This window comes from Mercenaria mercenaria, chromosome 15 (assembly GCF_021730395.1).
Source record: "Mercenaria mercenaria strain notata chromosome 15, MADL_Memer_1, whole genome shotgun sequence".
In the NCBI taxonomy this organism is placed as follows: Eukaryota; Metazoa; Mollusca; class Bivalvia; order Venerida; family Veneridae; genus Mercenaria; species Mercenaria mercenaria.
Genome location: NC_069375.1, coordinates 16384038 through 16410730, shown reverse-complemented (window position 1 = coordinate 16410730; position 26693 = coordinate 16384038). Strand labels below are relative to the sequence as shown.

Genomic DNA, 26693 nt, shown 5'->3' with positions numbered 1-26693 from the left:
AAAACCAATAGGGGTCATCTACTCTGCATGTCCAATCATCCTCTGAAGTTTCAACATTCTGGGTTAAGTGGTTCTCAACTTATTGATCGGAAATGGCTTTCCATATTTAGTCCCCTGTGACCTTGACCTTTATTAGGGTGACCCCAAAATCAATAGGGGTCATGTTTCCCCCAATGCATAGTCATATAGGCAAGAAGTCAATAGGGGACAGGAGCAAAAGTCAAAGAGACACTGATGGTTGGCTGCAATAGGGATCATCTACGTGGCATGTCCAATCATCCCACTATGTTTCAACATTCTTGTCCAAGTGGTTCTCAAGTTATGAATTGGAAACAGTTTTCCATGTTCAGGTCCCTGTGACCTTGACCTTTGATGAGTGAACCCAAAATCAGTAGGAGTCATCTACTCTGCATGTCCAATCATCTTATTAAGTTTTAACATTCTGGGTAAAGTGGTTCTCAAGTTCTTGATTGAAAAGAATTTTCTATGTTTAACCCCCTGTGACCTTGACCTTTGATGGAGTGACCCCAAAAACAATAGGAGTCATCTAATCTGTAAGAGCTATCACCCTATATAATTGCAAGGTTCTAGATCAAATGGTTCTCAAGTTACTGACTGGAAATGGACTTCCATGTTCTGTCCACTGCAACCTTGACCTTTGATAGAGTGACCCAAAAACAATAGGGATCATCTACTCTGTAAGTCCTATCACCCTATGAAGTTTCAACATTCTGGGTCAAGCGGTTCTCAAGTTACTGACCAGAAATGGATTCTGTGTTCTATTAGCTGTAACCTTCACCTTTAGTAGTGACCCCGAAATCAATAGGGTCATCTACTCAGCATGTCCAATCACCCTATGAAGTTTCAATATTCTAGTCAAGTGGTTCTCAAGCTAATTACTGGAAATGGTTTTCCATGTTCAGGCCCCTTTGGCCTTGACCTTTAATAGAGTGATAGAGTGACCCCAAAACCAATAGGGGTCATCTACTCTGCATGTCCAATCATCCTCTGAAGTTTCAACATTCTGGGTTAAGTGGTTCTCAACTTATTGATCGGAAATGGCTTTCCATATTTAGTCCCCTGTGACCTTGACCTTTATTAGGGTGACCCCAAAATCAATAGGGGTCATGTTTCCCCCAATGCATAGTCATATAGGCAAGAAGTCAATAGGGGACAGGAGCAAAAGTCAAAGAGACACTGATGGTTGGCTGCAATAGGGATCATCTACGTGGCATGTCCAATCATCCCACTATGTTTCAACATTCTTGTCCAAGTGGTTCTCAAGTTATGAATTGGAAACAGTTTTCCATGTTCAGGTCCCTGTGACCTTGACCTTTGATGAGTGAACCCAAAATCAGTAGGAGTCATCTACTCTGCATGTCCGATCATCTTATTAAGTTTTAACATTCTGGGTAAAGTGGTTCTCAAGTTCTTGATTGAAAAGAATTTTCTATGTTTAACCCCCTGTGACCTTGACCTTTGATGGAGTGACCCCAAAAACAATAGGAGTCATCTAATCTGTAAGAGCTATCACCCTATATAATTGCAAGGTTCTAGATCAAATGGTTCTCAAGTTACTGACTGGAAATGGACTTCCATGTTCTGTCCACTGCAACCTTGACCTTTGATAGAGTGACCCAAAAACAATAGGGATCATCTACTCTGTAAGTCCTATCACCCTATGAAGTTTCAACATTCTGGGTCAAGCGGTTCTCAAGGCTGTGGCCCATATTGTCAACTGATTGTAAGTGCTGATGTCAGTACAGCCAGTATAAGTGTTGATGCCTATGCTGTGAGCTGATGTTTAAGTGTTGTGGCCCATGTTGTCAACTGATTGTAAGTGCTGATGTCAGTACAGCCAGTATAAGTTTTGATGCCTATGCTGGGAGCTGATGTTTAAGTGCTGAGGCCCATGTTGTCAACTGATTGTAAGTGCTGATGTCAGTACAGCCAGTATAAGTTTTGATGCCTATGCTGTGAGCTGATGTTTAAGTGCTGTGGCCCATGTTGTCAACTGATTGTAAGCGTTGATGTCAGTACAGCCAGTATAAGTTTTGATGCCTATGCTGTGAGCTGATGTTTAAGTGCTGTGGCCCATGTTGTCAACTGATTGTAAGTGCTGATGTCAGTACAGCCAGTATAAGTGTTGATGCCTATGCTGTGAGCTGATGTTTAAGTGTTGTGGCCCATGTTGTCAACTGATTGTAAGTGTTGATGTCAGTACAGCCAATATAAATGTTGATGTCAGTACAATCAATACAAGTGTTGATGCCTATGCTGTGAGCTGATGTTAAAGAGTTGTGGCCTTTGCTGTCAACTGATGTTTATTATATTTTCTGGTCCTGTGGGATCATTGAGTCCAATAATTTCTTCTCCAATTATTTACAGATAGGTTTTAATTTAGCTTTGAACAGAATTTTCATCTTTAGTATTGAAAAAAATCTTTGAAGATAGTAAGATAAAATTGATACCATCCTGATTTATGCCACATTTGCAGCAAGTTCAGTTTCTTTTGTACACCAGGGTCCAAAGGCTATAAACAATTTCCTAATACCTATTTCATTTAAGTTACATTTGTATATTAAACTCATATACTTGAACATACATAATATTTTGTGGCACTGAAGAGTTTTGTTTTACACAGATTTCTACTTACTGTTGCTTGCAAGACAGTTAGGTTCTACACTACCTACTGTTGCTTGCAGGACAGTTCAGTTCTACACTACCTACTGTTGCTTGCAGGACAGTTCAGTTCTACACTACCCTCTGTTGCTTGCAGGAAAGTTCAGTCCTACACTACCTACTGTTGCTTGCAGGACAGTTCAGTTCTACACTACCTACTGTTGCTTGCAGGACAGTTCAGTTCTACACTACCTTCTGTTGCTTGCAGAACAGTTCAGTTCTACACTACCTACTGTTGCTTGCAGGACAGTTCAGTTCTACACTACCTACTGCTGCTTGCAGGACAGTTCAGATCTACACTACCTACTGTTGCTTGCAGACCAGTTCAGTTCTACACTACCTACTGTTGCTTGCAGATCAGTTCAGTTCTATACTACCAACTGTTGCTTGCAGGAAATTTCAGTTCTACACTACCTACTGCTGCTTGCAGAACAGTTCAGATCTACACTACCTACTTTTGCTTGCAGGACAGTTCACATCTACACTACCTACTGTTGCTTGCAGGAAAGTTCACATCTACACTACCTACTTTTGCTTGCAGGACAGTTCACATCTACACTACCTACTGTTGCTTGCAGGACAGATCAGATCTACACTACCTACTGTTGCTTGCAGGACAGTTCAGATCTACACTACCTGCTGTTGCTTGCAGGTCAGTTCATTTCTACTCAAATTTCTACTTACTGTTGCTTAGTTCTACACAGAATTCATTGATGTAAGCAGGACAAACTTCAGTTTTACAAAAATTTGTTCTTACTGTTACTAGCAGCAAAATGTTTAGTTTTTACACAAATTCCTACTCACTGTGACTAGCAGAAGACACCAGATGTACAAAGATTTCTTCTTACAATTGCTTGCTGGGCATAGTTCAGTTTTAAAAACATATATTCTCTCTGTTGCTTGCAAAGTAAACATCTATATCCTTTACTCAGATTTCTACTCAATGTTGCTGACAGAACATTGCTCAGTTAAAACACATTTCTACCCACTGTTTGTAGGCAGATAGTCCAGCAGTACACAGTCATATTCTACTTACTGTTACTAGTAGGACATTGCTACTCCTAGCAGGACAGTTCAGTAGTATATATATTGCTACTTACTGTTACTAGCTGGACACCACAGTTCAGCATTACACAGGTCAGTACCACAACAACCTTGACATACATCTACATCACTTCTCTTGCCATTTGCTGCCAAGTGACATAACTGTGGAGAAAAACAAACATAATTATGAATTTTTTTTGTTGTTGTTGGATTTAACATCGCACCGGCACATAATATGGCATACGGCGACTTTCCAGCTTTAATGGTGGAGGAAGACCCCAGGTGCCCTTCTGTGCATTATTTCATCACAAGCGGGCACCTGGGTAGAACAACCGACCTTCCGTAAGTCAGCTGGATGGCTTCATCACATCAAGAATTCAGTTAGGTAGCTAACTGGCATTTGGCTTACTGACTAAAACTAAGCTCAGAATTTCCTTAGTACTACATTTTATCAGCCTGTATTTATGTTTTTGACATAAATTTATAGCTTGCCACAGCACAATTTGTGATCACTTGACGTCCAAGGTCTGTTTGTCTGTCAGTCATAAGTCTGTTACATGTTCTCTTTAAACAATATCTTTGAAAACTATTTGCTGGAAATTGATAAAACTAGGCCTGTATACATATTCATTCTCCAAAACTTTCCAGTTTAATTTAAAATTAATTAAAAAATTAATAGTGGGGGCCTCCGTGGCGGAGTGGTTAAGGTCGCCGACTTCAAATCACTTGTCCTTTCTGGATAAGAACAACCATATGCAACATCTCGCTGTCTTTCTGTGGCTCACCTTGCCTGCACAATATTACATTACTGCCATTAAAATTGTAGCTGTCGAAAAGATTGGTGAAGGATGTAGATGAAATACTCAATGATGTAGATGATGAGCTAGTTATTCTGACAGAGAATACAAAAACTTAACAACTTTATACATGCCAATCATGCAGTCTCTCTTTGGAAAGTCAAACAGAATATATCATATAAATTATAGTGTACTTTTTAACATACATAATACAAAGACAGAACAAGGATAAGTTAATTTTACGCAGTAACATTTTTATGACACTTGATACACTATTACTGGCATTTATAGGAAATTGATCACAAATCATACCTACTTCTTATACTATATGCATTTTATGTTCAAAATGTTATGCTTTTGAGTAAGAATATCCATTTTATCCACTTTTTCATTATAAATTTATTGAAGAAACATTTAAAGTGTTGAAATTTTAGAAGTTAAACCAATATATCATCGAAAAAGTCAGCACATTCCGTGTTTAATGCAATATATAGAGATTTTCTGTATTGGCGGCCATTTTGACTGCCATTTTACTTTTTCAAATGAACTACTTCTTTAAATTTTACATTTGATGTTTATCATGTCACCTCTAGCAATAAAAATAATATATACATTACAATCCGGTCATAGTCTCCTGTACTTTAGGAGATATGTCGTCTTTGCATTTTTGGTGGCCATCTTGAATATTTCAAAATGCTCAATGATGACAAAGATGCATCATCCAGTTTCAATGAAGGTACATGTTGTAGAACTTTTATATGTAAAAATATTTTGTGCATACTCCAATTTTGGGTTTTTTTGGTTGGCATACTGACTATTTTAGTTAAACACAACAATCAAATTACTTTGAATAAATGTTATAAATAAACCTGAATTTTCTGACATCCCAGGTTATAAAATACAGCGGAGTTCTCCCCTATCACTTTCTCTGTATGACATTTCTGAAAGAAAATCTACATTTAGACCTACAAACTACATTATTATACAAGGCATAAGCAATTATGAAAGTAGAAGAAAAGTAGCCTATAAATTTGAAAAACAAGAGCTGTCTGATGGCAGTGCCCTCAACTTTTCTCAGAGCTTGACTCTGAATTAGAGCTTGCCAGTAAAAACTTTATTAAACTTAACCAAAAAATTCTAAGTAAAAATTCAATTCAGAGTTATGGGAATTGTTTCTCCTGGTGTAAACTCTGGTAGTGAATGACTATTTTAAATGTCATGTCAAAAGCTTTGATAGTAACAGAGATATTTCGAGGGGTAAGTGCCAGAACCTGCTATGTGCATTTTTTAAAATTTTACAGGAGAGCGTTTTTTTCTTTTTTCTTTTTAATAGTAGGGTATTTTGAGATATCAAAACTATGGTTTTATTTACTTTATCATTATTTAATACATGATATATGTATTTTGTTGATATCTTTAGTAAATTAGGTCAAATCCAAAAAAATTGTTTTGGCACAACTAAAAGGCCATTTATTTGCAAATATCAGAATAACTAAAACATTCCATTGAAAGATATCTGGTTTTGGCATGTACAATTCTGTTAAAACTTTCGAAACAATACTGAGCCAGGACATGCTATAAATTGATAGCTGGTGAAGATGTTACATGTCATAGTTTTTGTTAGTGTCGAAAACATTCTATAAAGCAATAGAATCTTCTAGCATATGCAAAGTTGACATAAATGTAACTTTTTTGGCATACAAATACATTCTATAAAAACATAGATTCTTATGGCATGATGCTTTCTTTGTCTTAGCTTAAGACTTTTCAAGTCACAAATAGCCTATATGTATATAGCTCCATTTAGCTCTTATTAGACTGTCTTATCATGTATTAAGAATCATCTACAATGTTTTAGTTAATGTGTTTATGTATTTCATAATACATTAATGTAATGTTATGAAATATAAACACTGCATTAATAGAGATATAAAGTTTGATACACATGTTTATGACTGTAATCTATGTAACTATCATTATTGTTACACACTAAAAAAGATAATAGGCAAGGGTAGATTTCTCGGAAGCACAGAGCACCAAAAACACAGCCCCAGAGCCACGCATTTACATAGTAGGCCCACAACAAAAGGAAGCTGTAATGGAAAAATTTCAGACGGTTGCTTCAAACATCCAACAAGTACATATTAATATAAGCTAAATATTGATAAAGGGGAAGGAAACGGTAAGGGGCGAAACTGGCTCGGGGGTAGGGGAGGAATCCGAAGGGGGAAAGTTGAACAAGGACAAATATACAAGGGAATGCCATGTTCTTTAAAAACAGTCGCACTACAACTTAAACCACAGTAGAGCAGACACTCATGTACCAAAGACAAACACACAACGACGATCAACTGAATAACATAGAAAAACAAACAAGCAACACGTAAGAAAACAGTAGGGCACCGTTGTAGACTCACAAGCCTACAAACACACCCACACAAGTAGGAAAAAACAATCATGTACCGTCTTAGGATTCGACTGCCAAAATAAAGAGGAGCCACGAAAACTTACTAAAAGTAAAGGGGATGGGATGCAAAAAGTAGCGTAAATGCAAGAGAAAGGAGAGGGCTATGTCTTAGAAACCACATTGTCAGTCACATTTAAAATGTAGTGGTAAATTTATCTGACTCTCAGTGTTAAGTTACTATTGGAGTCATTGCTTGAATCTTGAACAGCATTTGGTTCTGGTAAACAATCTCTGGTACTGTTTTTACTGTTAATTAAAGCTGTGTAATACATGGAAATATTCAGGAATATTACCACTCTTGCATAGTTGCGATAGATACTTTTTCTTTGCGGCAGAAATAGGTAGCTTTGAATGATACTTAATTGGCAACAGTATTTGCTTGTTGTCTTCTGGAGGGAAACATTTTCAGTTTTTCAAATTCATTACCTATAACCTTTTTAAAACTCTTTTAGTTCATAGTTCACTGATACATATAAAAGGGAGGTTATATATAAAACTCAATATTAAACTTTTTATGTCAAAATATGTTGTTTTAAAAACTATTGTCCCTGATTGTTGAGTCTTAATATCTACTGATCACTACAAATATTGTTTTATAAAATTGTTTATAATTAAATTTTTACATCCTAAACTTATTAAAACTGTCTCATAAACCTAAACAATGTTTGGAAAGACAGTTGAGTTTGCAAGCTTGCAAAACCTTTGTATGTTAACAAGGTTGCACGGGACTTGCAAATGTTTTTTCAGTACACTGATATATGTGTGTGTAAGCTTGCAAGTTTGTGCAAGCTTACAATCTCGTTATGATTGTGCGAGTTTGCAAGATTGCGCAAGCTTGCAATCTTATTATGATTGTGTAAACTTGCAAGGTCGCAATTAAGATCACTAGGGTTCCAGTCGCAAGCATGCGCAACCTTAAAAGCTTGCAAGGTCTTAAACAGGTTGCAGGAAGCGCGCAAATTACTTTGCGCAAGCTTAAATTATGTTTGCGATAGTTCCAATCCCAATCTTGCTGCATGTTTGTTAAGATCGCAACTGCAATCTTGCTGCGACCTTAATGCAAACTTAATTAAGCTTGCCATTTTGGTTTGGTGTCTTTCTTTGATTAGGTTTGTCAAAAGCATTATTTTGTTCATAAATCATAATTCATTCTTGCTGTGCCATGTTAAACTGGTTACATCTGTTGCACTGGTCCTTCTTACGTACAACATTAATCTGTATCCTTCCAATAAAACTGGCTTTGTTTTAATGTTTTTACTCCTCCAGATAGAGGTCATACATTTTTGGCAGTGTGAGATGCAAATCAAGGAACTGTTTCCTTTTCCCTTCTCGTACATAATGTGCACTTGGGTGGGAACGATTCAGTATGCTTTTTCACTGCATCTATTCTACTTTGAGAAATTACGTTAGAAGGGTTTGTTTTCCTCTCTAAGCACTTCCTGTAAAATGTCCGTCCTTTTTGTTCTTCAACGTATGATCAATATAGTTATGCCTTACCTATTGAAGTTATCTTTAAAAAACCGTCTTACAGACTGAATACCTTTATTTTCAATTTCGAAAGAAATTCTTCTCGACACCTGTTTTCATTTTGATTTGGCTTTGATATGTTTTAGTGTCTGTCTCTTCTGCAATTGACAAACATCTTTTTGTCTATCATAATTTGTCAATGACCAAACTGATTTAAAGAATTGTTGCCTTTGTTCTGATGTAACTTTTGTGTCACATTTTGTCTGCAGTTGCTACAGCCTACTGGCTCAACTAGTGGTGTTTGGCTTTCCATCTGCTGATTTATACTCCGCACCTGACAGCCTGTAACTTTTATCCACATTGATTCCATGTTTCTGGTACTGCTTTTCCTTTTCTAGTATGGAACTCCTCAGGCATTATAAAAACTGCTTTTTTCTTGATGTAGCTCTTTTCTGTGGTGTTGATTTATCATTGGCGGTAGGTGTATATTTGTTGTTTCTGTTAGTCAAATTGTTCACCTTGTAACGGCGAGGCAAAGTATATTTTAGAGTCTGGATTTTAAAGGTATCTTTCAAACTGATCCCAAATTCCAGAAAGGATGTATAGAAGTTACACTTACTTTTATCTGCAATGGCAAGTAAATCACTTTTGGTTGGTTTCATTGTGCTGACTGACTCTTCAACATTATTTGTGTAGAATAAAACATTGCGCTTTGTGTAATTAGCCAGTACTAATGGGTAAAGGTCTGCCACTAACACGAATCAAGCTACAGTTATTAACCCAAACCAAAATCGCAAGCTTATTTTTTTAGCTTGCGGCAAGCTTGCTGCAAGCTTGCAGATGAAGCTTGCCGCAAGCTCAGAATTGGAACCTCGCAGCAAGCTTGCGCAAGCTTGCAGTTCATTTCATTTGCAAGCTTGCGCAAGCTTATGTTCATGAACCTTGCTGCAAGCTTAGAATTGGAACCTTGTTGCAAGCTTGCGCAAGCTTGCAGGCCCTTGTATTTGATTTCAATTTGCAAGCTTGCCGTAAGCTTGCGCAAGCTTGCAGAAATTGAAAGTTCCTATTTTTTTTTCCTGCAGTTAGGTCTGCATATGAAAGAGCATTAAAAGAAAATTAAAACACAATAAAAGACAAGTAAAAATATACCCTTAATTTACAAAAAAAAATACAAAATCTAAGAACTGACTATCATTTTGACTGATACAGATTTATGGACAGACAGAAAAGTGATCACAAACCTAAATGTAAGGTACCTCAATAAAAATGAAACAACAAATGTAAATCAACCTTTTATTTTGATTGTTCTTAAATTAGTCAGCATTTTAACTAATTTAGAACAATAACGATATTATTTAGGTCTTTAAATAACTATGTTTTTCAAGTCTATAGTATAACAAAAATGCTTATGAATTTTGAACTAGGTGATATATAATAGTTCAAACAATAGTGTTAAAATGTCAGTTCCACTCTTATTATAGTATATCGATGTTTTCCACTGATAGCCATAACGTTTTTTATTAAATAATTTTCGCAATTACATCTTCAATACAGTGTAAAATATGTCATTATTTTCAACTTAATGTCACTGCTGGTCCAGAATTTTCTGTCAATGTTTGCCACCACCAATGTAGATTGCCAGTTTTTCACTAACCACCACAAGGCCATCATTTGCCACCATTTGCTCCACTGCTATGACCTGTTGAAATAATGTATCAATAGATATTAAACCATTAAAGCAGTTTCTTCATTAGTATTGTCCATAGTTCATAGTTTCAAAATAGAATTAATATCTTACATGGTATTTAAAGTAGTCCATCTCTATGAATCAGTATGATATAGGCAACACTGCGGATTTAAGCAAGTAACAACAATACTTGTTGCATTTTCACGAAGCTTTATTTCTCAGTTTGATTTCAAATGTTGGTAGAATAAGGTTCCAATGAAGGCAGACAGATATTTTCAATGTTTTGGGTTAGTGATTAATAGGTTGGACTTATGCATTGCTCTTATTGTATAAGTAGTAACAAGTTTGATTTCTACCAGTTCACCTGCACTGACATCCCAAGTTGTGTTGACTGCCAAGTGATTACTTAATTTGGTACTTTTTAACCATTATATATAATAATATTGGTCTGGACTTGATACAAGGGGGATAATTATAAAACCTGCTATAATGCCAGTATACTTACGTGTCTTTGAACGGTTGGATGGAGCCTTTGAACACAATACATAGGGTCACTAAACATGTCTCAATTCATTCATGTGTGCTGATACTTTATATACACATATGATGCTATACCTGAAAAATATATTTAATTCAACACTTAGATGTCCATAATTTTTTTTAGTTTAATATTGGGTATATGTCAATGATCTAAAACTGAAACTGTACATTGATGAAAATGTCTCTAATGCATTCATCAGTTGACAGTACTGTTTATACTTTTTTTTTTGCTTCATAGTAGTTGGAGAAGTTATTTATATATTATGTAATTTAGTATGTAACAATATGTAAAAGGTGTTATACAAGTATAAATAACTGCTCATTAAAAAACAAATTTTGCATAAGATTATATATAAATGTAAAACAATTTTTAAATTTTGCCACACATTTAAAATTACAAATTATGAATAATATATGCATTATTCACTGCACCTCGCAATAAAAAAAAAAAGTTACTTGAAAGTAAATAAAATATGCCTTTGCAAAGTTCGTAATAAAAATGATGTGTATATGTATTAGCCTTTTATTCAATGTCATGGAAAGTTTGATATATTTTCCATAAGTATGATAGGCTCAAATAATCTCCCTGAACATTACAAATATATATGTCAATATTCTGTAAGACTCCTCTAAAGGGAAACCCTAAATCTATACATTTAACCTTGAACATGGAAATTTTATTTACTTATACATTCCAGTTTATTGTGTTGAAATGGGTAAATATTAGACAATTTAAGACTATCACAAGTAGGTGGACTATACTAGACTAGCCGCAGGACTGATAATAAAGAACTTGTCACAAAATAAAAAAAAAATGTGATTTTTTAAAATGTATGTTATTGTGACAAATGCCAGTCTAATTTACAGATTTAAATATTATCATATGATACTGGACCTTAGATATAGACTGGCTATACTCACAATTCTAAAAATAAAAATTCTAAAAAGATATAATAATAGTCTTGGACTAGACATGCAATTCCCATTATTAAAGATGCTACTTTTTTTTTTTGAAAATTTGAAAATCATATTAATTGAAAAGAATTAGACTAAGAGATAAATGTAGTTAAAGATATCAGAATTAACAAAAGAAGAAGTATAAAAGTACCTATAAATAACAAAAAGCTACTTAATATGTGTGTTTTTGCTAAAATTTCGATATAATTGTTCTGTAATAAAAACAAAATTATCCATAAACATTTCTTTCTGTTAAATAATTTTCATATAATAACAGGTTAAAAACATTGATTTAAACCAAATACTCCCTGAATATACTGTGTAATATTGTAGTCAGCAGACTGGTAGCATTGTTTACTCAGCAGTGCCACCTGTGGAGATAACTCTACTGGCCTTATTTTTTTTTTGTTCCATTTGATATTTTCATTTAAACAGAATATCCAATTTTCCTTCTAATAAATTAAAAGCATGATAAATTAGAAATTGCAGCTGCATAATAGTTGCAGTGGTACAAAATGACATGAAGTAAAAATCATTTGTTGCATTACACAGTGAAAACTAAACCACCTGCTTCCTGTTAGAATCCATTGTTCTAGTTTTGACATTGTTAAATGTAATAATTATAGACTACTGTTTGAAAATAAATAAATCTTATGAACTCACCTGGTGCATTCTGTTAATTATTGTTAACTTCCAAGATGAAATAAGCTGCATATAGTAAAATATTTAGGGAAACACTCTCCCAAATATTTACTCTATTCTGCTCTCTGTCAAAGAACTTCCTGTGTAGATTTGAAATTTTGATATCCTTGGGCAAATGTGCCATTTACAGTCAGCTAATGAAGGTAATGATACATCTATGATGTTAAAATATTTTTGTACTAGAGGAAGATTTTATTCCATTCAATCACATACTCATAAATTTTGAAGATTAATTACTCTGATATAAAACAGAAAAAGCTATGGATTACTTTTTGTGGTACATGTACAGCCCCCAGAAGTAGTTCACTGACTTTATTTTCATTGGTTGATCTCTTGTTATGAGTTTCGAAATATAACCCATGCCAGATCTTATCAGTCTGCATGAATTAATCTCCTGTAGTGAGACAAGCAATATACATACACTGCAGTAGATTAATAGACCCAAATGATTTATCACTTATCTAGGAATCCCTTTGCCAGGTAACTATTAATGGATTGGTGAAAAGAATTGTACTATTTCATGCAATTACTGTTGCTGCTGTTGTTTTCTAGGAGAAAAAAAGCATGATATTTCAATAAATTTTAATATTAGTTTACAATTTCAAGGATGTGATTTTTCCTTTTTCAACTGATTTCCTCTTTCTGGACAGAAAAATTTGAAGAAAAAAAATTGTCAGATTATACATGACTAGCCCCATCCTCTGAAAATGGCAGCTTTGCTACTGAGTAAAAGTTAAGAGAATATCACCTGTATATCATATATTATTCCATAAGACTTACATGTATACTTGTACAGTTTTCTCTGTATGATCGATTCAGACATGTATAAAAAAGTGTTAAAGATCTTTTTTTGTCATATTTTATTGGACTAATTATATTATGCATACTACAGACAAATTCATAGTTTTGGTATTTAGTGCGACATGCCCTTATATAGACATATATAGAAAAAGTAAATGTTTACCTGATATTTAGATTCTTTGTTTCATGACATTTAATTTGAATACCAATATGTTAGAATAAAAATCAATCATCATCAAATAATGATTTTTATAAATTTTTTCCATGTTTTTGACTTAGAACTTTTTACTGCTTCCCACCTTACAACTGGCATGAAATTTTCTAAGTCCAGCGTTAACAGAAAAAGCTTGCGCAAGCTTGCAACTAAAAAAGCTTGCGCAAGCTTGCAAAGCTATCGCAAGCTTGCAGAATTCTGTATGTAAATACACGCAAGCTTGCGTAAGCTTTCTGCAAGCTTGCAATAGTCATGATCAGCCTTTACAAGCTTGTCACAAGCTTGCTGCAAGCTTGCCGCAAGCTTGCAGCAAGCATTCATTTTGGTTTGGGATTCCTTCATAATCTGAATAATGCCAGTTTAACACAAAGGCAATATACTTTTCCATTCTTTCTTCAAGAGTGTCATAAATGTGAAGGATTTTTGCCAATATGTTTCCAACTAGCTTATAAAAAGCAGTTACAATTAATAATGTTTGATTTTTCCTCTTCCAAGCTCATTTGCTGACAGTAGTAAGTCTACTTCACTTTTAATAACTTCCACTCTTTTTTCTAAAACATTTAAACAGGATGAATGTTCAACATTCCAGTGCAAAATACAATATCTGCCACACACTCTAAACTTGATAGTCCGTTTTCATCACCTAATTATTGAAAAAACAGTAAAAGTCAACACTGCCAAATAAACCTATCGTGGAATGTCTGCTTCTTGACATGCAAATGACAAACAATCTTACTACCGGGCCTTCAACCAGAATCTTCTATCATAACATAGCACAATATGGCTGTTGCACTACTGTACAATATCATTAAGGTTTAGGTCCTATCTTTACATGACTTTTTCTGGCTCAGTTGGGTTAATGCATAATATGTAGAAAACTGCTCTGCTAAAACGTGCTATCTTTACATATCATGTTATGGATTTTGAAAAATCCTCCCAAAGCCTTAAAATGCAGTCTGCCTAAAGCAGCTATTAGTATATAGATTGTTTTGGTTCATTTCAAATAAGATAAACTTACTTTGATAACATGCTATGTAATGAAAACTGTTTTTGGCATAACGTATTAACAGAGATTCTGCAATGACTGGTTTGATCCCAATTAAATAACTTAGGAAAGGAATATGATATAATGACGCAAGTTGGTGCAAAATGTGCAGCTTGAAAAACTCTACCAGAAAATGCAAAAAAGTGAAAAACGTAAATATGGTACATAGCACCTTCTGGCACTTACCCCTCGATTTGATTTTATCAAAAACTTTAACCAAACAAGAGCTGTCACTAATGGTGACAAATGCCCCCGCAGCACCTTGACCTTTGACCTGGTGACCTCGACCTTTGAGCTGGTGACCCCAAAGTCAGTAGGGGTCGTGTACTCAATAAGTACTATCAGCATGTGAAGTTTGAAGGTCCTGGGTGCAGTGGTTTGCGAGTAAAGTGCCTTCATGCAAAAAGTTAATGTTGTGACGAACGAACTAACGAACGGACAGTTGAAAACTAATATGCCTCCCTTCGGGGGCATAAAAATTCTACGTTAAAATAGGACATTACTCTATCAAAATCTAAACAGAGTTACGGGGTTTGTTTCTCCTGGTATAGACTTTGACAGTAAATAACTATTTTAAGTTTCAAGTCAATAGTTTTGGTAGTAACAGAGATATTTTACTTTATCAAAAACTTAATGATGCAACAGCAATACTTCTTCTCTTAAATAAGTCTTTCTCTTCGAAAAGTCAAGCTAGTAATGTGAATCAAGGATGATATTTACTTGGCACATACGAGAGTACACTCTGTACTGTTTATATCTAAAAGGATGAAAACATTACTTGGGTAGATCTATAGTATACACAAAAACAGCACAATGTACAACCATACAGCAATGGTGAGGGTCTGTCACACATGTACACTGAAAACAATCTAAAAATATTGTTTGTAAGGAGATTATCTTTACTCATCAGAAACACATGTACAATCAGACAGCAATGGTTAGGGTCTGTTACACATGTACACTGAAAACAATCTAAAAATATTGTTTGTAAAGAGATTATCTTTACTCAACAGCAGCACAATGTAAGGGGAAAAAGGCTTTTTTTTGGGGGGGGGGGAGGGGAATGGGGCTGAATTTCACTGAATATTTTGGTAAAAAAAATCGCTGGAAGGCATCCTAAACCTAATGTTTGTAAAGAGATTGTCTTACCTCATCAGCAGCACAATGTACAACCATAGAACAATGGTGAGGGTCTGTTACTCCTGTACACTCATGACATCGTAAACCTGTAAATGAAGATGAAAAAATCATTTACTCACACAACTGGAATAATTTCTTACTTAAATAATTGGGTTTGCTGTGCGATTTAAGTGACTGGCTTAAAATCACATGCTAGTCAAACACAACTCAAGAGTAAGATCTGATTATATGAAGCAATTATGCAGCTATCTTGAGCTGATAGTACCCAGATACCAAGCAATGTTTGAATTGATGTCTGGGGAGACACCTTGATTTTTCTTTGCCAGTAAAGCTTTCAAAATGACCCAAGACCTAAACTATATTGTTGTAACTTAAGATTGACAAGAAGAAGTTGTTTTAGGAAAAAAGCTAATGCCTGATGCCAGACAATGGATGACAGACTACATAATTATGACAGACAAGGCACCATCACAACAGGTCATCCTTAACCTATGGTAAAAAACTAAAGCTGCTCTTGCGGATGAATGGAATTCTTGAGTTATCCCATGTAGCAGTGATCCAAACATAGAAAGTAACCAGATAAAAACAATACAAATTGCTGGAGTGAACCTAGGTACTCAAGCCATTGATGTTGAATGTTTCACAGTACTTTTTTTGTGTTTGTTTTTGTCGAGTTTAACATCACACCAACACAATGGTGACTTTCCAGTTTTTCATGGTGGTGGGTGACTCTAGATGCCCCTGCAGGCATTATTTCATCAGTTGGTAGAATCATTGATCTGCAAAAAGGTAGCTGGTTGACTTCCTAACATAAATCTGAAAGTATTCTACACCCTAAGAGAGATTTGGGTCAACAGCAGTGAGGAGCAAGTGCTTCGAACTCGATCACCTTGACTACTTGACCACAGAGGCCAGTGTTTCACTGTAATGTAATATTGCCTTAAATGGAAGGATAACAGGAACTATAGGTTGTTTTGTGTATTTCTTTCATTCTGATTACCGAAGTATGTTGTCATTCATAATACCTAAATAATTTACATTCTATGCACTTACCTTGAATTCCACGGAAAGGCAAAAACAGAAGCAGGAGTGGTACAACCCAGTCTGAAATAAACAAACTTGTTGGACAATTCATAATTATCTACAGGTCACTATCATAATGAAACAACACTATCTGTGAAACCAAAGTATATTTCACATTATGACTTTGTCAAGTAATCATTATCCTTGACAACTTCTGGAAAATGTAAATCTGCCGTAATCAAAAAGCAAATGCACAGTTTGTCAGCTGACGAGAAAAATTAACCCTAAATATCATGCTGGACAGACTGATTCTGCCTTTGCGACCAATGTAAATTATGATTAGCCTGCATATCAGTACACTCAGATCATAACCTGCACTGTTCACTATCAGTCAGTATCTTTTTGGTATTTTGGTAAGCATCCCTTTTAACAGTTAATGGTACTGTCCAAACTGAAATATGAACAAGTTCATTTAATTTATAGAATTTTAGAAGGGTAAGTGGTAACCAACTGACAAATATATATATGATTTTTACTACTTTATTAAACTGGTTAAAATGCTTTGAGGTCTGTCTATGGTCTTCCAAGAATTAACCCTTAGCCTGCTGCAGGCGAATTTAACAGCCTTTGCAAACAGCTTGGAACCAGATCAGACGCCGATTAAATTGGCGTCTGATCAGGTTCCAAGCTGTTTGCTACTCTGACAATATTTCTTCCAATTTTGGAGCAAATTGAATGAACTTTACAATTTTAGCAGACGACATTTCCAGCAGACGACAATTTATCTAGCATGCTAAAGGTTAAGCACGTTTTGTAGATAATCAGCTCTGTCACAACTGTAACAGCCAATTTTAGCAACTATTAAAGTTCCATGAGTATAATGATATTTTATACCCTGGTGATAATGGTACAAATCCTAAATTTGATAAATCAACAGAAATCATCATGCCTCATGAAACCAGCTGAAAATTTAGATATTATAAATAAAGTTGGCATCTGTAATTTTTGGAGATTATATTAAAGCTGCATTATGGTCTAGTTATAATTCTAGCAGTACAAACATATGAATAGCAACTGACTGACATTTAATTTTTCTTCTTCTTTCAATTAATATAGTACAGAAACCCAGCATACTTGGTACTGGTGCATGCTTGGTGTAAAACCATCATCTATTATAACAAAGGGCATGATTTGAATAAACTTTGCAGCGGACCACTACACAATATCACATGCCAAATATATCAAAGATCTTGGTCTTGCAGCTTCCCACAAGATTTTTGAAGTTTTTCATATATAAACAAGTGACTTACGGGCAGGGCCAATTTTGTCCCTGGCAGATACATGATTTGAACAAATTTGGTAGAGGACCACTATACAATGATACATGCAAAGCATCTAAGCCCAGGGCCTTGATGTTTTAGACAAGAAGATTTTGAAAAAGAATCTAAGTCTATATAAAACATTGCAGAGGTAAGAATGCTGTAGACCATATCTGTTGAAGGTGCATTAATAAGTTCATGAGAAGTTGCAGTAAAAGTTTTTATTTTTATTTTCAACTATGGCAGCCCCTTTTTAGTACAAAGAATCAAGCTAAACTATTTGAATAATACAACAAAGTTGTACTTAGCCAAAACAGGTTCCTTATATTCACATATATACTGAGGACTTATCTTCTGTAATTAAATTTTAATACCAACTGTGATTGCCAGGTGATCTAGTGGTAACACGCTTGACTTTCAATCCATAGGTCAGGGTTTAAATCCTGGTCCACCACTGGAAGTTTCTGAAATGCTCCTGGAGTGTCTACCACCTAAGAGGCCTATACTGGTTCTTCCCATGAAAGATATAGCTTCATGTATATTGGTGCTATACAACAGCATATGAAGGAATCAGACTGTCTCTTCGCACAGCTAATTCAAGTTAGCCGAATATGCTTATATCTTAAAGATTTGGGGCTTTCTCTCACTTTGATTAGATCACTCTGTGTCCACAGTGTATAGGCTTTTTGTACGCCCAAACAGAAGTCACCACAAACTATAGGCGTTCACTTTCGTTTCACAAACTTTTAGAAGCTGCCGGTAGTAAGTATTTTTATGTTTTCTCTGGCTATTTGGAATAAATATTCTTGTTGAATATATTTTTCAGTGTATGATAAATGTCTCTGCAACACACCGTTGTAAAACAGACATTAACTAAAAACGTATTTTCACCAAAAACACAGATGGTCAAAGCAAAAGACAAAGCATTCAGGCTAAAAATGCCCATTATTTTGGAACTGCGAGGGAAAGTTGTGTCAGAACCGCTTCTGAATGTTTCATGATCAATCCATGCACATGAGTTTATACCTACAAATATGCATTTTCAATCTTGAATAGTTGAAATATTGTTTAATCCAACATGCATCTTAATTATGTACTGGCCGCCTAGTCGCAGAACTTGAAATAAAACTGTTCCACTATTCACCAAATCACAACATGCCTATTCAATGAAGAAATGATGAAGTGTTTGGGCTTATAAGCTCCATACACAGTACCCATTGAATTAATCAGTATATTAAATTTTGTATTGTATTTTACTAAATGTGACAGTCAAACAGTATTTATTGGTCTATTTCATCAACGATGTCCTTCTCTTGGACAAGAAATATAATCTGCATGCGTGTTTCCGCTAAGATAGGAGAAAAGTTTATATTTATATTCTGCTCAGTTTGACATGACACTTTTTCTTTTTTCTTTGCATTTTTAGCTCCACTATTCAGAGAATAGTGGTTCTTTTCTACTTGCCCCGGGTCGGCATTGTCTCTCTTGGTTAAAGGTTTTCGGCAACCTTTGTTTTTTTGGTCACATCTTTTTTACTTTTGCTTATATCTTACTGTAACTTCACATAAACACTGTGCAGCATACAAACAAAGCTTTTTTATGCAGGGGCTTTGTGTGAAATTATTTTTTTGTTTACAAATTTTAGCTCTGCCTACAAACACATGCACTGTCTACCTGAGTAGTTCGATTCGGTTAAGCAAGAGTACACTAGTGTTACACTTGCGCATGCGCAGTTTACTGTCGAATCGGACAGGCTCGAGTCAGGTTGAGTTGAGTGTAAATATGATCAGTCAAAAGGATTTTAATCAAAAGGACGCATCTACATTAATTTGATAAATTTGTATTGTTTATCAACATCAGCTTTGATGCAAAGGTTAAACTTTATTTACAATCGGTACAACTTGTGCTCAGTGCTAACTTTTCACTTTCCGTTGCTAAGCCACCATTTTGTATCAAGGCAATACGCACATTTGCACGACTTTACTCCCCATTGCGGGAGGAGTATGTTATTTACCTGTGACCTCGACACTAGCGTTGCACTACTTGCGTTTGATGGGCAGTAGTGTGAAAAATCCACTTGACTCTACCCGAATCGAACACACCCCCTGATTACCTGGTAGAGTCAAAGTGTCCAATTAAAATAAGTCCCGCTAAACTATCTATGTAAACAGTAGCTCTTAGACAATACGTAAATTAAACAAGAGGACCATGATGGTCCTGAATCGCTCACCTGTCCCCACATGACCCAGTTTTGAACTGAGTATGACGTCGTTTTTTTCTATTATTTGACATAGTGACCTAGTACTTGAGCTCATGTGACCCAGTTTTGAACTTGACCTAGATATCATCGAGATAAAAATTCTGACCTGAAGAACCATTGAAAAATATGGCCTCTAGAGAGGTCACAAGGTTTTTCTATTATTTGACCTAATGACCTAGTTTTTGAAGGTACATGACTCAGTTTCCAATTTGACCTAGATATCATCAAGGTTAACATTCTGACCAACTTTCATGAAGATCTCATGAAAAGTATGGCCTCTAGAGAGGTCACAAGGTTTTTCTATTTTTAGAACTACTGACCTAGTTTTTGACCATACGTCATCCACTTTCGAACTTGACCAAGATATCATCAAGGTGAACATTCTGACCAATTTTCATGAAGATCCATTGAAAAACAAGCAAATTCGATGAATTGGAATCCCCCGCCGAAAGGGTCAGAGTTGAGGAACGGCAAAAAAATATATCCTGCAAAAAGTTAAGAATGTTACCAAGAAGCAAATAATTTCTTTAGTCAAATCAAATTAAAAGAAAATGAATGGTTTGTTTTGGTGGGGGGGGGGGTGAGGATACAACAGTTTACATGTTGATTATAAATATTGGTAGAAAACGAAAAATGAAAAATGGGGGGGGGGGATGAGAGGGAGGGGGGTGGCCAATGTAAGGTGGTGACCAGGTGTAGGTACACAACATCACATGTTTATAATAAATGTGCATGGAAAAGAATGGAAGAAGTTTAATAAAATTCTTCCAATTGGTTGGTTTGTTATGTACAGATCTGTGGATTTTTAAACAATTAAAGGGCAATAACTAAATGGAAAATTGACCAATCGAAAAAAACTTGAAGGGCATCGTCGCAGTATCTTGGTTCATGTCTATTTCAAGTTTGATGAAATTCTACCTGCTAGTTACTGAGAAATGGCTGCAGACGGACATTTTTCATTAAATCAAGGGCAATAACTCTGAGGGAAATTGACCTATCAAAAAAAAAACTTGACGGGCATCAGCGCAGTATCTTGGTTCATGTCTATTTCAAATCTGATGAAATTCTACCTGTTAGTTACTGAGAAATGGCTGCAGACAGACATTTTTTATTAAATCAAGGGCAATAACTCTGAGGGAAATTGACCAATCAAAAAAAAAACTTGACGGGCATCATCGCAGTATGTTGGTTCATGTTTATTTCAAGTTTCATGAAATTCTACCAAGTAGTTACTGAGAAATGGCTGCGGACGGACGGACGGACTGACTGACGGACTGACGGACGGACAACGCCATTTCAATACCCCCCTCCCGATTTCATCGGCGGGGGATAATAAGGCCTCTAGAGAGGTCACAAGGTTTTTCTATTTTTAGACCTAATGACCTAGTTTTTGACCGCATGTGACCCACTTTCGAACTTTACCTAGATATCATCAAAGTGAACATTCAGATTAACTTTCATGAAGATCCATGGAAAAAAATGGCGAACATTCTGACCAATTTTCAATAAAATCCATTTAAAAATATGGCCTCTAGGGAGGTCACAAGGTTTTTCTATTTTTAGACCTACTGACCTAGTTTTTGACCGCACGTGACCCACTTTCAAACTTGACCTAGATATCATCAAGATGAACATTCTGACCAATTTTCATGAAGATCCATTGAAAAATATGGCCCCTAGGGCTCAGGTCACAAGGTTTTTCTATTTTTAGACCTAATGACCTAGTTTTGGAGAGCACTTGACCCAGTTTCAAACTTGACCTAGATATCATCAAGATGAACATTCTGACCAATTTCCATGAAGATCCATTGAAAAATATGGCCCCTAGAGAGGTCACAAGGTTTTTCTATTTTTAGACCTACTGACCTAGTTTTGAACAGCACGTGACCCAGTTTCGAGCAAGACCTAGATATCATCGAGATGAACATTCTGACCAACTTTCATAAAGATCCCATGAAAAATGTGACCTCTAGAGTGGTCACAAGCAAAAGTTTACGGACGCATGGACGACGGACACCACGAGATCACAAAAGCTCACCTTGTCACTTTGTGACAGGTGAGCTAAAAATACGCTAACTTTATACAATATTAATGAAATAAACAAACAAAATCCAAGCCATCCATGACAGCAAAAATTTGTGTTTTGATTTTTGAACACCTAGTTTTTGGCGACTTCCGTTAGGGCATACAGAGAGTCTATGGTGCCTGTACCAGTAGAGGATGGATTCGGTACCCTGAGGGGTTGTCTTTGTATGTAAAACACCTTTAAACATGTCATGAGAAGGGTGTGATACAAATCTGGTATAACAATAATAATAACAATTGTGTATTGCAATTATACTAAAATATTCCAACCCTGACCAGTCCTTAAATAATGCTTTATTTATGTGATGTACTTATTGCCTGTATCTTCAGTGTGTGTGTGTGTGTACGCGTGTGTATGTGCGTGCGTGTGTTATTTTTCAGGCCAATCCAATGGCAAAAACTTTTTTTCCTAATTTTGAAGTTAAAATTCCCAAAGTTAAAAAGAAAATGTCTTTTTTTTAAAACTTTTTCAATCAAGACTGTTCCTATAGAAACCTTAAAAATATGAAACAGAAGACAGTGTGCTAACTTAATTAATGCATTTATGGCCATTATTTTTCTTAAATTTAACAATTCCCAATTTAGCTGTTTTACAACACATTTTTCCCAACCACATTCCCAAATCAGTGGGAAAAAAAAATGATCTTGTCTCTTGATATTGAAATACCTTAGACGTGAAAAGGGTCATTTAGAAGTTCAATGAAAGGCTAATAACTCTAACTGCTGCTTTTTAACCCTTAGCCTGCTGGCGGCAGATGATTCTGCCTTTGCAACCAGTGCAGACCAAGATCAGCCTGCACATCCGTGCAGTCTGATCATGGTCTGCACTGTTCGCTATTCAGTCAGTAAATTTTCAGTGTAAACCCCTTTGAATAATAAATGGTACTGTCCAAATTGAAAGATGGACCAGTCCATTATAGAAATATAGCAGGGTAAGGGTTAAAACCTTTTTGGTACAATGCAGAATAAGAAAATACAGCGTTACTCATACACATGCCATGGATAAAAATTGGACTTTTTTATCAGCAAGTTTTGGTACGATATTTGCCAAAAAAATTCTATGTATTATAGGAAAATAACTAAGTGAAACTACAACAGGGTAACAAAACTTGGAAACTTCAGGAGAAATGATATCTATCTAGAAACACAGTTTCCTCAGAATATATGTAAATATACTGTACTGATCAGCTCTTTCTGACATTATCAACAAAGATTCAGTATATCTGTGGACTGAAATTGCTCAGAATAGTACATTTTTATGCACCCCTCTCCCACCTCCCTCCTCCCCAACCCCTTTGACGAAGAGGTTAGGTATATTGTTTTGCTCATTGTCAGTCTGTCTGTCCATCTGTCTGTCTGTTGGTCAACTGTTAGACCATGTTTTTTTCAATAGCTAGAGAATATAATATAGCCTAAAACGTGCACCTCTGCACAACTGTCCATTTGTAACCCACTGAATACCTTTGTTACTAGGGTTAATTACTCTATGGCTTTGGTTACTGTACTCTCAAAGAACGCACTTTTGCAGGGGTGCACATTTTGTGGTATATCTACTAGAGAATGCATGTTATTTAAGAAATAATATATCTAATTTAGTGATTTGTCGCTGAATAAATCCTTGTTTGGAATTCAGATATGAAGGAATGATATCACGAGGGCGCAGCCCGAGTGATATAATAATACACATCTGAACGAGAAACAATGATTTTATTCAAGAGCAAATCACTAAATGAGATATATTATTTCGATTCTAACACGTTACCAAGGATTATAAAGTACATCCCGTTTTCAATTGGTTTCTTTTCCAACAGGCCGCTATGCCCTTTTACACTATGACGTAATAATTACAACGTCAGAACAGTGAATTGTTGTATCATAATTCACTGTTTTCAGCCTTCTTTGTTTAATAGGAAAATGAATCGGATCGTGTTAGAATGTAATTTTATTTCTAAGACATTTTCTATAGTTTTTACATAGTACCATCCCTTAAAGGTAGTGCGACACTCAATTTCCAATCTTACTATATTTATTTTTGATGTGGTGAGAGCAAAGAGTTGCAAATCTGTTAGAATATTAAAGACTTACCCAACACAATCATGGCACAAGCAGGTCCCTTACCCAGAATTGCGAAAAATAGTTTAAAGGTGGGATAACTCTGCAATACTTGTTTGTATGCAAGTTTTATTGTAATCTCCCTTTTGTACCTTTGAAGTTTTAACTAAATTGTACTTATAAGAACCAGCCCACTTAGCTCAATAGGGAGAGAGCAGATCTATGGATCGCGGGCTCATGAGTTCGATCCTCGGGCAAGCCGTATGTTCTCCGTGACTATTAGATGAAAGATATTGTGCCTGAAATCATTCGTCCTCCACCTCTGATTCATGTGGGGAAAGTGGCAGTTACTTGCGGAGAACAGGTTTGTACTGGTACAGAATTCAGGAACACTGGTTAGGTTAGCTGCCTATTGTTACATATTAACTGAATCTGTTGATGAACAGTGTTAAACTCCACACAAACAAACAAAACTTTTAAGAAGAGTTAAAAGAAAGATTATTCTACAATGACTGTAGGTAGGCTTATGGTTCTTGCAAATTGAAATTCATCTCAACGATATCTCACTGACATCCCTGCAATACTGAGGCCAGTTTTGTTCTGAGGAAAGAAAAGAGTTATCAGTGGACAGACCATCAGACGGACAAAGTGGCAACTAATCCTGTGCACAATTAAAACCTGTTTGAATACCTTGTAACAAACCAAGGATATATATTCTAGTAGAAATGGTTTAAGTTTCATAAAAAATACATATAAACACTTTGTTAGATAAGAAAATTGTCTGGAAAATTGTATTTCTTAAATATTTCATTGGGTGCATATGAATGTCGTTGTTCAAGAATTTTAGCATTTCGAAAAAAATAAACGTAGAAACTTTACCAAAAATTCTGTCTGAATATTCCATTGTTAGTATTCCTTATATACGGTAGTTACATGCATTTCCAATGTGTACTGTAAACTGGCTGAATTTGAGTGACGTGAAAACAGCTATCATATAGGTCAAATATAACAACATACATTCAGTCATAGACTAACTGGGTATGCACATTTAGTCAGAGCCCCATGGATGTGCAGATTCAGTCACAGATCTAGGTGGTGTGCAGATTCAATCACAGATCTAGGTGGTGTGCAGATTCAATCACAGATCTAGGTGGTGTGCAGGTTCAATCACAGATCTAGGTGGTGTGCAGGTTCAATCACAGATCTAGGTGGATGTACAGATTCAATCACAGATCTAGGTGGTGTGCAGACTCAATCACAGATCTAGGTGGATGTACAGATTCAATCACAGATCTAGGTGGATCTACAGATTCAATCACAGATCTAGGTGGATCTACAGATTCTTTTTTTTTTTCTTCTTTTTTTTTTTTTTTTTTTTTTTTGATTTAACGTCGCACTGACACATGATAGGTCATATGGCGACTTTCCAGCTTTAATTGTGGAGGAAGACCCAGGTGCCCCTCCGTGCATTATTTCATCACAAGCGGGCACCTGGGTAGAACCACCGACCTTCCGTAAGCCAGCTGAACGGCTTCCTCACATGAAGAATTCAACGTCCTGAGTGAGGCTCGAACCCACATCGATGAGGGGCAAGTGAATTTAAGTCAGCAACCTTAACCACTCGGCCACGGAGGCCCCTTAGGATCTACAGATTCAATCACCGATCTAGGAGGTGTGCAAATTCAATCACAGATCTAGGTGGTGTGCATGTATGTGCAGATTCAGACACAAATCCAGGGGATGTGGACACAAAAGAGTGCCACTTGAGCCCAATTTATTTATTTATTTGGGTTTTACAGTGCACCAACACAGTATAGATTATATGGCACCAAACAGGACTACAAATTTTGGTTTCACATCTCATTTACATCGAAAAATAAAAACATGAGGTATGGAATCAAAATTTGCATATTTGCTGGAATCACAGAGTTACAGCAAAACCAAGTGTCAAGACCCTATTAGTCACCTCTTACGATCATGCAAGGGTAAGGCAGTGGTTCCAATTCTTTTCATACACAGATCATCCCAGAACCACATGGGGCCATTTGAGCCCAAAGTCTTAAGGAAAAATAACAAGAGCTGTCTGTAAGACAGCGTGCTCCACTATTCGACAATTTGACAGTAAAATGAATTTATGTCTCAATAAGTGACCTCTACTTTAAATGGAAGAAACACCAAGTCATTATCTTATATTGTACTAAAGTTATATCCAGAAAAATTAATGAAGATTGCCAAAAATCTTTAATTATGAAATGGGCATAATGCTGTCAAAAATACAATTAGAATTATGGGAAATGTAACCACTTATGCAGATGATGATTATTAAAGAAATATTTTTAATGCTAAGTCATTATCTTTTAAAGTACCAAAGATATGTCTTATAATAAACAAAGCTTTCGAAGAGGTAGGGC

The 26693-nt window shown here is 35.7% G+C and overlaps 2 protein-coding genes and 1 long non-coding RNA gene across 4 annotated transcripts; 1 reads left to right on the top strand and 2 right to left on the bottom strand.

Moving 5' to 3' along the window:
- Positions 1-1912: 1912 nt before the first annotated feature.
- Positions 1913-3688, top strand: LOC128548713 (uncharacterized). The gene is made up of 3 exons (XM_053524084.1): positions 1913-1928; positions 2645-3334; positions 3615-3688. The coding sequence occupies exons 1-3, from the start codon at positions 1913-1915 to the stop codon at positions 3686-3688; spliced, it is 780 nt and encodes a 259-aa protein (XP_053380059.1).
- An 86-nt stretch (positions 3689-3774) lies between these two features.
- On the bottom strand, positions 3775-26297 carry LOC123545857 (lymphocyte antigen 6S-like). Its single transcript, XM_053524083.1, has 5 exons — positions 25162-26297; positions 16597-16647; positions 15553-15629; positions 5393-5464; positions 3775-3888 (listed from the first exon to the last, which is right to left on the bottom strand). The coding sequence occupies exons 1-5, from the start codon at positions 25184-25186 to the stop codon at positions 3775-3777; spliced, it is 339 nt and encodes a 112-aa protein (XP_053380058.1). The 5' UTR covers positions 25187-26297.
- On the bottom strand, positions 9737-12442 carry LOC123557007 (uncharacterized). 2 transcript variants are annotated; one of them, XR_008367355.1, is made up of 3 exons: positions 12305-12442; positions 10650-10759; positions 9737-10156 (listed from the first exon to the last, which is right to left on the bottom strand). It is a non-coding gene; the product is annotated as an uncharacterized LOC123557007 (long non-coding RNA). The 2 variants fall into 2 exon arrangements; XR_008367354.1 differs by having other exon boundaries at positions 10650-12425.
- Positions 26298-26693: the final 396 nt, after the last annotated feature.